At 33.9% G+C, this 12,420-nt stretch overlaps 1 protein-coding gene across 1 annotated transcript; it reads left to right on the top strand.

The window, feature by feature from the left end:
- The first annotated feature begins 1,683 nt into the window (after positions 1-1,683).
- LOC111692226 (putative fatty acyl-CoA reductase CG5065) lies at positions 1,684-9,420 on the top strand. Its single transcript, XM_023456090.1, has 6 exons — positions 1,684-1,689; positions 2,371-2,455; positions 5,438-5,860; positions 7,430-7,513; positions 7,827-7,935; positions 9,174-9,420. The coding sequence occupies exons 1-6, from the start codon at positions 1,684-1,686 to the stop codon at positions 9,418-9,420; spliced, it is 954 nt and encodes a 317-aa protein (XP_023311858.1).
- The last annotated feature ends 3,000 nt before the right edge of the window (positions 9,421-12,420 follow it).

The following is a 12,420-nucleotide window of genomic DNA, read 5'->3' as shown; positions in this document are numbered from 1 at the left end:
TCAAATGCTTTCGACATATCTAAAAGCGTGAGTCTTAAAACCCTAGAAGAGTCGATAACTCGTAAAGCATCATCAACCACAGCCGCAAGTACCGTTCCTGTACTAAAATTTTTACGAAATCCTGATTGGTTAGAAGGTAAAACATTATTAGAATGAAAGTGAGTGATGAGCTGATTATAAATAACCCGTTCCGCAATTTTAAAGGGAACTGACAACAAACTAATAGGTCGTAAATCTTGCGATTTCTTAGGAATAGGGGAAACAATCGAACAAAAGCCTCAAATGGAAACTCATTTAATTGAATAGCAGAGAATTTAATATCTTATCGTATATAGAGAGCAACACCGCCCCCCAAAGTAGGACAGTCCTTACGAACTAAGCAATAACCCGGCAAATGAAACAGGGAATCAGGTAAAGTACTATTTAGCCACGTTTCAGTCAATGCCATAATACAGTTATCACTATCCCTGAAGAAATGTGAAGCACTAGCAAATTTATTAACAATAGACTGCATGTTGGTATAACATACTCTAAACTTCCTCACGTTGGTTGCATCTGTAGCGCTCGGTTTCGAAAAGAAGAGCGGCCTCGTCGTGTATATTCCCACTCACCCAGCACAACCTTCTGCGGCCATTTTGTGTAGTCCAACAGAGAGTCAAATAGCGACTGGCGAACACCAACTTTAAAAGAGCAGTAGTCATTATTTGAAGTTAAAGTTTGAACCTTTACATCCACGACATTGAGTTCATCTCTGATAAAAGAAGTAAGCGCATCGACAACAGTGCCAGGTTCTAAACGATTGATATGGATCCAACGCCGACGTTCGACAGCTCTCAGAGAAGTCGAGGTTCCAGTACCTATCATAACTTTAGCAGATTGGGCCGTACCGGCAGTACCGGCACCCGCTGAAGCCTCCTGGATGAAGAGTCTCCCTGTGCAGCTCTTTGTCTAGTTACACGCATGGGTATGACTCGCTGATTAGACGCACCCAACAGAACAGGCATATCGTGCGCTATCTTATCGCCCACTTTTTTAATAGCAATACCAGTAGGTTTTTGCACCTTAACACCGCACTTACAATTCAATTAGAATCGTTCAACTGACGAATTACAGCTTTCCAATTATCGATTTCAGAATTTTGCCTCAAAATTGCTCCAGATAAATGTTGGACCTGTGTCCCCAGACTCGAAACCTCTTTCTTAAGCTTACTTGTGAAAGAGATAAGTAAGGAGCTAATGTGTTCCTTAAGACACTCACGTAATGCTTCAAAATTGGGATTTTCTTCCTCAGATCCATCACCTTTCTTCCCCATTATAAACTGCAGCAGGAAAGATCACTTTAACGTAAATCCGCACTGATTTTCACACAGATTTTCACGAAATTAGACAGCAATCCACAAACGTGACTATACTTCGTGAAGCACAAATAGTAATACTCTCTTATGTTTTTTGAAAAAAGCCTGATTTTCGAGTAAAACTAAAAACGAGCAAAAAACGGCGGATCTCAACCCACTCTATTATTTCTTTTTATGGGGTGCTGTTAAACGGCTGGTATACAGTGAACAAATTAATACACCTGAGCAGTTAGAAGAAAGAAATGCTTTTCATCAGATTCAAGCAACAATAAATTTCGAACAAATTACATTTTCGTTACTAAAAAGATATCACGCCTATATTCATAGAAATGGAAGTATTTTTGAGTATTTACTCAAATTAGATCAATAAAATGATGACTAATATTGTTATAATTTTTGTCATGTCATGTAAGTGTATTCAATTCGTTCATTAAGCGAAAAACATAAAAGAGTAGTAATTTGTAGAAAATTGAAAGACGAATCCGAAAATATCATGATTGTTACCGTAAAGCAGTGACGTACTACTTCATTTAGAAAAATATATCACCGATACCCTGTATTTCCGCCTCTGGAGCATCTAAATTGTAGAAAAAGGCCTCAAATTTTGTACAATGTTTACATATATACATGTGCCCAATTTCAATTATTTCACTTACTAGTTTTTAAATTATTTAAAAAAATTAAAAAATATTTTTTTAAGTTTAACACCCTGTATCTTTTTAACAAAACGTCCTAGTTAAAAATTTTATAAGAAAGACTCCGCTTAAAATTCACCAAAGAATGCGAGGTTTCATTTTTGGTCACCCTTTGTCAATCACTCTTATAAGCATTTGGTACATAAATTTCACCTATGTAGATGGTTTGAAAAATACGATTATTTCCCCCCATCTGTTTATTGTAGAAAAAGCACACCCCCGGTATACCTAGATTTGTATGCATCAATCACATAATTAGTTCATTTTTAGAATAATCCTCACTGAATTTGTTGGTAATGCTCTATGTTTTTTATTTTCTAGTTGTTCGATACTTTAAAGAATATTAACCCCGAAGTTATTAAGAAATTAGTACCCATATGTGGAGATCTAGCTAAACCCAAACTTGGTATGTACAATTCTAGGCGAAGACATTATTATAAAGTCATATGGTGTCACCTATCTGAGCTCATATGAAAAATGTGAGCCAATGATTTTGAATGCACATAAATCTATGTAAAACACATTTCTGTTACGTCACGCTTTTCATATCCATTTTCATTGTTGAATAATATTTTAAAAATAATGAATGTTTGATAGCAACAATTCGCAATTTTCTTACAAAATACTATGGGAATAGTGATTAGCTTCATCAACTTGGAAGAGATTAATTGAAAAATTCAGGGAGACTGGGTCAATCAGTGATCTTAAACACTCCAGCCGTCCTTCAACAGGACAAGGCGTTCAACACAAGACATGGAAGCAGTTCGTGAGAATGTTGCTGAGATTCCGGGAATATCAATTTGGCACCGTGGTCAAGAATTGGACCAATTGGAATTTATCTGCAGAAGCTCTCTATGGTGTATTCTCACGAAAAATTTGCATCGCCATGCTTACAAAGAATTGAGGTCTACAGATCACGCAGAGGGAAGAAAGTTCGTTGAATGGATTATAAAACAAGTGGATGCTGATTTTTCGAAAAAACTCATCTTTAGCGATGAGGCTCATTTTCACCTTGATAGCTTTGTTAAACAACAAAATTGTTGTATTTGGGATTCCGATAATCCACGAGTGATGGTTGCGAAACAAACGCATCCGCGTGTTACTGTTTAGTGTGGATTTTGGACTGTGGGCATCGTCGGACAATTCTTCTTCATACATGCGGCAATACATACTGGTCAGGCAATAACAGTTAATGGTTCTCGCTATCGCGACATGGTAATCCAGCTTTCTCTAAATTGCAGGATCTGGATGTAGACATCATGTGGTTTTAACAAGAGAGTGTTTTTTTAAAGCATTTTCTAAAGAATTTTCTAAAGCACTGTAAAATTCAAATGTATGCAGATGATACTCAACTATTCTATTTGTTTCATCCTAATGATATTCAAAATNCTCTAAATTGCAGGATCTGGATGTAGACATCATGTGGTTTTAACAAGAGAGTGTTTTTTTAAAGCATTTTCTAAAGAATTTTCTAAAGCACTGTAAAATTCAAATGTATGCAGATGATACTCAACTATTCTATTTGTTTCATCCTAATGATATTCAAAATTGCTGTATTATAATTAATAGTGAACCCGAAACACTTCGTCGAATTTCCCTCTTTGCTTTTAAACCCCACAAAATGTGTTAGTTTGCTTTTTGCTAGTCGGGTGAAATATGCCCACGAGGTTAATATAACTGTTGATAATGTTCAGTTAGAAGTTAGAAATGAAGTTAAAGTTTTGGGTCTTACTATTGATAGCGACCTTGGATTCAATAAACATATATCAAACTGTGTAAAAAAATCAATCCTTTAATTTAAAAATATACAAATCTAGACAAATCTTAAGTGAAAAACTAATAATTTTACTTTGCCAGTCTTTGGTTTTATCTGTGTTTTATNTTGGGTCTTACTATTGATAGCGACCTTGGATTCAATAAACATATATCAAACTGTGTAAAAAAATCAATCCTTTAATTTAAAAATATACAAATCTAGACAAATCTTAAGTGAAAAACTAATAATTTTACTTTGCCAGTCTTTGGTTTTATCTGTGTTTTATTACGGTTATACTGTTTATGATCCATGTTTAGCTCAAGCGACATCTCAACAAATTCAGAAAATTCAAAATGACCGCCTTAGATTTATATATGGTATTAGAAAGAGAAATCGAGTAAGACACAAGATAATGAATACAAAATGGTTGGATATGAAAAAAACAAGCGTCTACATCACAGTGCTACTGTCTTTATGACTATCATTTTAAATAAATCCCCCCAATATTTGTAGAATAATTTCAGATTCCGAACTGACGTTCATAATTTAAACACCAGATTTAAAGGTAATTGCATCTCAAATCGCTGTCTGTCAGATGTTTCAAAAAAATATATAAAGCCTTTCTTTTTAATTATCAATAACTAGTACCTAATTACACTCATGTAATTGTTTCGCTTGCATATCTATTTTGTCTGATATCTTATTACTTTTCTTTTTACTATATATGTGTATGTATTTAGTGTTCAAAATGTTTAAAGTGTGACTTAAATGCCGTGGCGCTTCTAGCATGGGTTAAGTGGAAGAACAGTGTGTTGCCCACTGGTCGACACAGCTGAACTTCGCGCTTTCATAAATTTTCTGTTTGTATTAAGTAAATGTGTCTCTTTTTTATGCAATATATGAATAAAGAATATTATTATTATTTCCTGGTCGACTAAATTCCTATTTTGGTGATCAGAACTGGTCACCCTAACCATGCGGTTTAACGATGTTGGACTTTCTACATTGAGGTTTTTGAAGTCCAAGGTTTATGCCAACAAGTCCATGTCCACTCATGTCTTGAAGGAGGAAACTGAGCGCTATATCGACGAAGTTAGGCAGCAATTATACAAAATGGTCGTGGAAAATTTCGGCAATTGAGTGCCTTAATTTATTAATTCTGAAAAGACCTTTTTACATGCTCCCAATACACAAAAATTTCGCGGTACTGCTATCGAAAGTAACCAAAACGTGAAATGTCTGTCAACTGATGATCAATTAATTTAGTGCCTTGTCAACGTGGCAAAGTATGGTAAACTTAAAATAATAAAATTTCTTAATTTGACTAGAGCTAACGCGATGGAAAACAGGAATTTAGGATTTTTACATCAGCTGCACTTAATTATTAATGTGACGTTATTGCAAACTTATCATAAATACAGTTTTATTGTTTTATTACAATTGGTACAAACTCTTTTTGATATACATTTAGTTCAGTGTATAACCAGATTTTAAATAAATATAACAAATTTTGACTAATTTTAGTAAGAAAAAAAAAATACTGTTTTCTAAGATAATACATATTTCATTCTCTACTTAAAAAAAAAGACAGATTTTCATCTTCGTTAAATGTAGAAATATATAAATTTTTAGGTTTAACCGAAGAAGACACCCAAACTCTTATTGAAAACGTGGACATCATCTACCATGGAGCCGCTTCAGTAAGATTCGATGATCACCTGAGAGATGCAGTACTACTAAATACAAGAGCTACTAAAGAAGTAGTAGACATAGCTTTGCAAGCAAAGAAGTTAATAACGTTTGTGCATATATCTACTTCATATTGTAATTGCGATAGATTCGAAGTAGAGGAAAAAATATATCCAGCACATGCCGATTGGAAAAGTACTATAACATTGGCGGAACAAGTTGATCAACACACTTTAAGTATTCTGTCATCGAAGTATATTTATCCTTTACCAAATACTTACACATTTGCAAAATCTTTATCTGAACATGTTGTTAATGATTTGTGCAAAGGCAAACTACTTGCAACAATTGTAAGGCCTTCAATTGGTAAGTAAATCCAGAAAACTGAAAGATAAAATTTACTTTTGCTAAAAATCATAAAATTTATAGATATTTATCTCTTGTATTTTCATTAATCATCACATTTTAAAACAGTAAACATAAATATTATTTTTCTATCAAATATTTGTCTTTCTGAGGAAAATCAAGATGCAAAATATTTGTTAAATAAAATCAGTTGCAGTAAATCAACCAGTTGTTAGCAGCATCATTCACTGCTCGCCCTTTTTTCAAATTTTTGTGTCTCAAAATGTTAGTGGCTTTTTGAATTATAAAATTGAAAATCATGAAAAATGTAACTTTTTATCTACGTGTAGGAAAACATATCTACTCTAAAATTACGGTACACTATTGTTACTATTCTGTATACAAGGTATGTACGTACCAAAGTAAACAGGATTTTTTAAAAACAAGAACAACAAAAAGGTTTTTATCAAAACTTCGACTAAATACAACGATTTGCACGCTCCTCTAAAAGCATGTCGAATGAGTGTTTTAGATCGGTTAGGATGTCTTTTAGGATGTCAGTACAAGCCTTTTGGATGGCCTCTACGTCCACAAAACGCTTCCTTTCATCGGCAAATCATGCGAACACGTCAAATGGTTGACAGTTAAAATTCGATTTTTAGTCGATCGTTGAAATGAGGCTTTTCGTGTAACAAACACCAACTTCCTTCTGTGCGATATTCTGTCCGAATAAGACGAATACGATGCACCAAACGCTTCAAAACGTCAAGATAGAATTGTGCATTAACGGTTTGGCCTGGTGGAACGAACTCTTTGTGGACAATGCTCCCTCCAAATGAGATTTTTTTGAGCCTTGACGCCTTCCATTCGACATTTTGGCGCTTGGTTTCTGGATCATATTCAAAACACCGAAATTCAACACCAGTCACAATGTTGTAAAGAAAAATTTTTCTCCTTTTTGGTACCCTTGGTGATGTCCTTTGAGTGTTGAATTCTGAGCAATTTTCGGTCGTCAATTAACTTGCGCGGAAGAAACCGTGCTCTTTTCGGTAGTTCAAATGTTCATCCAAAATAGGATAAATTGATGTTTTAGAGATGCTCAATTCTAATTCCATGAATTTCAATGAAGATTTTGACTGATCTCTGATGAATTTGTGCTAATTTTTGATGAAATCTGCGGTGGACACGGATTTCGGTTGGCCAATAAGTTGCTCATCATTTATATCCTCACGGCCGTTTCTAAACCGGTATACCACTCATAAACTCTGCGACGGGATAAACATTCATTACCATAATCTTGGTTCATCAATCAGCTTTACCGAGTTTAAAACAAAACTTAATATTAGCTCTTTGTTCGATGCTCATTTTGTACCGATGCCGATTACACAAACATCACTTCAGACGCAATAGCTCTACTTCTATTCATCCAAATGTCATGAAATTTTGACGCATGTAATTTCCAATAGATAACCTTATTAGAAATATCTATTTTTGAAAAGTCCTGTTTGTTTCGGAACGTAGGTACATTATATATCAACACTACAAAAGTTATGTTGCTTGAAACTTTTACTACTGATGTTTAAATTGCAGTTGTTGCGTCTTTAGACGAACCAATCCGTGGCTGGGTTGAAAACTTCAATGGCCCAATGGGTCTGCTCTGTGGTGGAGGAAAAGGTGAATAGAAAATTATATTTAACGTTGCTACTACGAATAATATCAAGCTTTAATCAAACGGAATTGTTTTATTTGTATGGATTTCATTAACTAACCCCTTCTAAAGAAAAAAACATTTTACGTACTCGTAAATATTATTTAATAATTTCACGAAGCAATGCCGGAGCAAATTTATCATACTTTTTTATGAAATTGTTTCCAGTTTGTAGTAATTAATATTTTCAGATATTCGGTTTTAAATAAAAACAAAAAGGTATTAATAAAGCATATTAAAAAAAAATAGTAAAACACCTATTTAATATAATATTTCTAGGTGTATTACAAATATGTTATATAGAAGATAAATCCACTTTTGATTGGATTCCAGTGGACATTTTAACAAAGTTGTTAATTCTGATTACCTACGAAAAGGCATTATCTAAGTAAGTTTCTTTAACATTAATTTTAAACATTTTCTCGAAAAAAAAAAGGAAATCCTTCAGAAATCATTCGTCGTTATTATAACTCCTAGAAACAAATCCTAACCCTGAAGAATTGCAAAATTTTTAAATGGCATGTTTCGATAACCTTGACTTTGACATTGGAAACAATTTTCAAGGTATTTTCAAGGTCAACTTCGATTTTTTATGCAACGTTTATCTGACACATATTTCGCTAAACCTTAACTTTGCGAGATTATTTGGGTGCAAGGATTCAGTAAAAATAAATTTACCTTCACGTGACCTTCGGGGTCAAATGGACCCTACACATGATACATCATCTTTCTGAATCCAGGGTTGAAAATAAGGGTTCCCATTTAAAAAAACTAAGCTGACCTTGAACTGACCTTGAAAATGACCTTCAAGGCCACAGACAAGGTCACGACAATATGTGCCCCTTGGAGATTAGTAACTTTCATTTGAACCATTTTTCATATAACTATGTACTTTGGATTTTAGAAGGGGTGAACGGGTGGTCTGGGACACCCTATATACAGGGTGTTAGTAAATAAGTGCGACAAATTTCAGGGGGTGATTCTACATGAGAAAATAATGGCAGTTTGCTTATAAACGTATGTCCGCAAATGATTCGCTTTCCGAGATAAGGGGTGTCAAAGTTTTTCTTAAAAACTTCTTAGTTGCACAGTTCGTACTTCTCGAGGGCGCCCACAGTCAACCGTTTGTTTATTAAGTGTACCATTTTCGCGCAAACGTTGATGAAGACGAGCAAATATTGTGTGATGAGGTACCCTACGTCCTGGATACAACTCAGCATACCATTACTTCGACCAAAGACAAAATGCATATCTGACAATTCCGCATTTGTAAAATAATTAGGTACTTATTAACACTAATGTTATTGTTTGTAAAATCCGGCTTAGATTCATCATACATAGATGAACGAATAAACCCAGATTGAAAGAATTGAACAAGTGCATCTACAATACTATGTATTATGAATGACCATTAATGATCCTATTATGATAATTCATTGAGTTAGGGATAATAGAGGTATTTTTTAAGTTATGTAAAAAGACCAAAAATTAACAGGATTAGATTTAATATGCGATTCCGCGATTAGATTTCCTACATTTTCTTTATTTTGCGTTTACATTGTGTTGCAACACTAAATAATAATAAGATCAAGGGTAATTAAAAATGTACCTTTAACATGATTTCAGTGACATAGATGAAATTCCAGTCTACAACGCTGCTGCTGGTGAGAAGACAATCATGACCTACAAAGAATTAGTGGATTATGGCCGAATGACAATATGGGACGCACCATATACAAATTTATTTTGGTATCCTTCATGTTCAGTGGCAAATAACTTATACAAGTTTTATGTATACTTCTTTTTACACAATATGATACCTGCATTACTTGTTGGTGGTTTACTAAAGGCTTTTGGAAAGGAAACGCTGTAAGTAGATAGTCAAGCGTCAGTATGCTTCCTATTTTATAATATACAGTGTCCCGACACGTCAGACTTTACCTCTGAGAAGTGATAGAACACTTCAAAATTAGTTCATATTCACTTCGGTTTCTGAGTACGGTATGCAAATTTAAGATATTTTATTTTTAACTCTACAATTATCATCAATAGGCTAATCAGTGATGAAGAATACATCATTATTTTTGACATCATCTCAACGTTCAAAAAGTTTCTCGATGCCTCTTCTGTGGAAATCCTCCGGTTTTGAGTCGAAAAACTCATCTAACCAAACTCTTAACTCATTGTTAAAAGAAACCCATCAGAGTTTGACAAAGAGGGGAAGAGGTTAAAACCAGAAGGCGCGAAATCGGGAGAGTAAGGCGGGTGCGGCAGAACTTCCCAATTCAACTTCCGAATGGCCGTTTTGGTGATATTGACGGTATGTGGTCGCGCATTGTCATGTTGCAAAAGAACATCGTATCGCCGTCGAATAGCCCCGTAGATGTTGGACATAGAATTCTGCGTTGACGGTTTGTCCCACCAGACGTATAAAATTGTCTTTCGAGGATGAAGTTCTGGTTTTGTTCATGGAGTTGTTCCTTTTTTGGAGTTTAACCGTTTTTTTCGCTGTTTCAAGGTCAACACCATTTTTCATCACCAGCAATAATATTACGACCACGCGTTAATCGATGATGACAGAGTAAATCAGCAGCAATTTCGAAGCGTTGCGTTGCACAGTGGGAAATATTGGACAAAATTCTCGCCACTCGTCGTGATTTTTTTTTTAATAATCTCGTGGTAATCTGAATTTTCATATTCTGTTGAGGTCTTTTCGAAAAATTCTTTTTTTTTTAATGATTAGGGAGCGCCCCAACCTCAGTGTCGAAGAAAAAATGTTTAAATACTTGTAGAAAAAAATGTTTAAAAACTATCTGCTATTAATAAAATTGATTATTATGACTCTTGATGATGTATCTGATGTTTTTTCTTCAAAAACCTAACCTCAAAATTATTAATTCTAACCTAAACTCCTTAAACGAAATTTACATTGGAAAAAATGTTTTTTTACATGCCAAAAGTACGAAGTAGATTCAATAGAACCCTACGTAACATGTTATACCCAAACCATGAATTTGAATCTGGAAAACCTAATCTCAAAACCAACATTATCTAATTCCACAAAAACAAAAAAAAATTATAACAAAAACCAAAAAAAAAAAAAAACGAAATAAAACCTCTTTGAAGACTGCACCTTGACGCGGTAAAGGGGCTTCATTCTTAAAGATAACTAAGAGCAGTAATTTTACTGTATACGGTTTGAGGGTCTAGGATTTAAGAATCTAGTATTTGGTAGCATAGGGTTTGAGGGTCTAGAGTTTGTGAGTATAGGGTTTAAGAGTCTTTGGTTTGGGAGTATAGGTATAAGAGTCTAGGATTTGGAAGTAAAGGGTTTGATGGTCTAGGCTTTAGGAATATTGAAGCTATAGGCCTACTAAAAAACTCTTTAACTTTATTTGCTGAAGCCCCAGAGGCTATAGCCTAAACGGACTATAGTGTAGGGTTCAAAAGAGTAGGGTATATAGTGCAGGCACGAGGGTATTGGGTTTGAGAGTATAGGGTTTCAAAGATCTCGGGGTTCGGGTGTATTTGGCTTAGGAGTGTTAAGGTTCAGGAATGTGTGCATTTAGAATGACTGTATATCAAATCTATTGAATTTTTTTTATTTTTTTTAGATAATATTTGATTCTCCTAACTCCTGAATTTGAGGTTAGGTTAGTCTATCAGGCTTCATTGCAAATTTAATAAATGGTTAGTAATAATAAGCCACAATAATGTTTTACAAACGTTTTATTGCTATGTAGATGAATTTTATGGAATTTTTCTAGCAAAAAATTCGAGTTAAACAAAATTTCAGGGTCTTTAGGTTATGTTTTCAGTTTTGACTAAACGTTTTGGCGATTGCGATGATGAACACTCAACCAAAATACACTTATACATTTTATTAAAGAAAATAATTGTGACAAATTTTTTCACTCTATGATTTTTCTCACTGATTTGATTTATCACATCACAATTTTATTAATAGCGGATACTTTTTAAACATTATTTTCCACAACTGAATATCGAGTATTTAAAAAAAATTTTCTTCAACATTGAGGCCCCAAAGCATTAAAAAAAGGGTTTTTCGAAATAACCTCACCGGAATATGAATATTCAGATTACCACGAGATTATTAAAAAAAAATCACAACGAGACGATGAAAATTGGCGAGTGGCGAGAATTTTGTCCAATATTTCCCACCGTGCGCTGCTTCATTTCAAAAAAATCAACATTTTTCCTAAAAAGTAATAATTTGTAACAGGTTACATACTTAAAGTTAGGTGTTTTTTTCTGAATTTTAAAAAAAAGCTTTTTTAAAAAGATGTACATATTTTATTATTAATTCTTGTAGTTTAACTTTATTTTCATGTTGTTGAGCTAATGTAAATAAATGAAAATAATAAAAACTTATGTTTAATGCTCTTCGATGCCAGAAATCTAGATGTGCAAAATATATCTACACCTCGTAGATAATTAATAATCATCTGGAAAAAAATTAGAAATTATACATTTGACACTCCCGCTGCCAATATCTCCGAAATGCAAAAATTTATTTTTAGTTCCGGAAACCGGGGTTTTTAGCTCCCTCGAATAGCTTCAAATTGCAGTTAGAGCTGTTAGTTCAAATCTTCCTGTGTAGATGGCGTGGCGATATTAAAAAATTGTTTGATCCCTGGAACGTGGAAATGCAGTCCATCTGACAGAGCGTTAAATTTTGAGTAATTTTTGTAATATAAAGTTTATCCCTATATTTACTTATTTTCCAGACATGTCGACTTTAAATCACACCGAGACAAAGTACAACACAAGTTGTAATGGATTTTATTCACACCACATACTAACTAACAAGCAATAGCAAGTTATAAAAAACGAATGATCAACTACTGAAAAA

This window comes from Anoplophora glabripennis, unplaced genomic scaffold, assembly GCF_000390285.2.
Source record: "Anoplophora glabripennis isolate ALB-LARVAE unplaced genomic scaffold, Agla_2.0 scaffold1044, whole genome shotgun sequence".
Taxonomy (NCBI): domain Eukaryota; kingdom Metazoa; phylum Arthropoda; class Insecta; order Coleoptera; family Cerambycidae; genus Anoplophora; species Anoplophora glabripennis.
The sequence above is the reverse complement of the archived record's forward strand: the minus strand, read 5'-3'. Positions and strand labels throughout refer to the sequence as shown.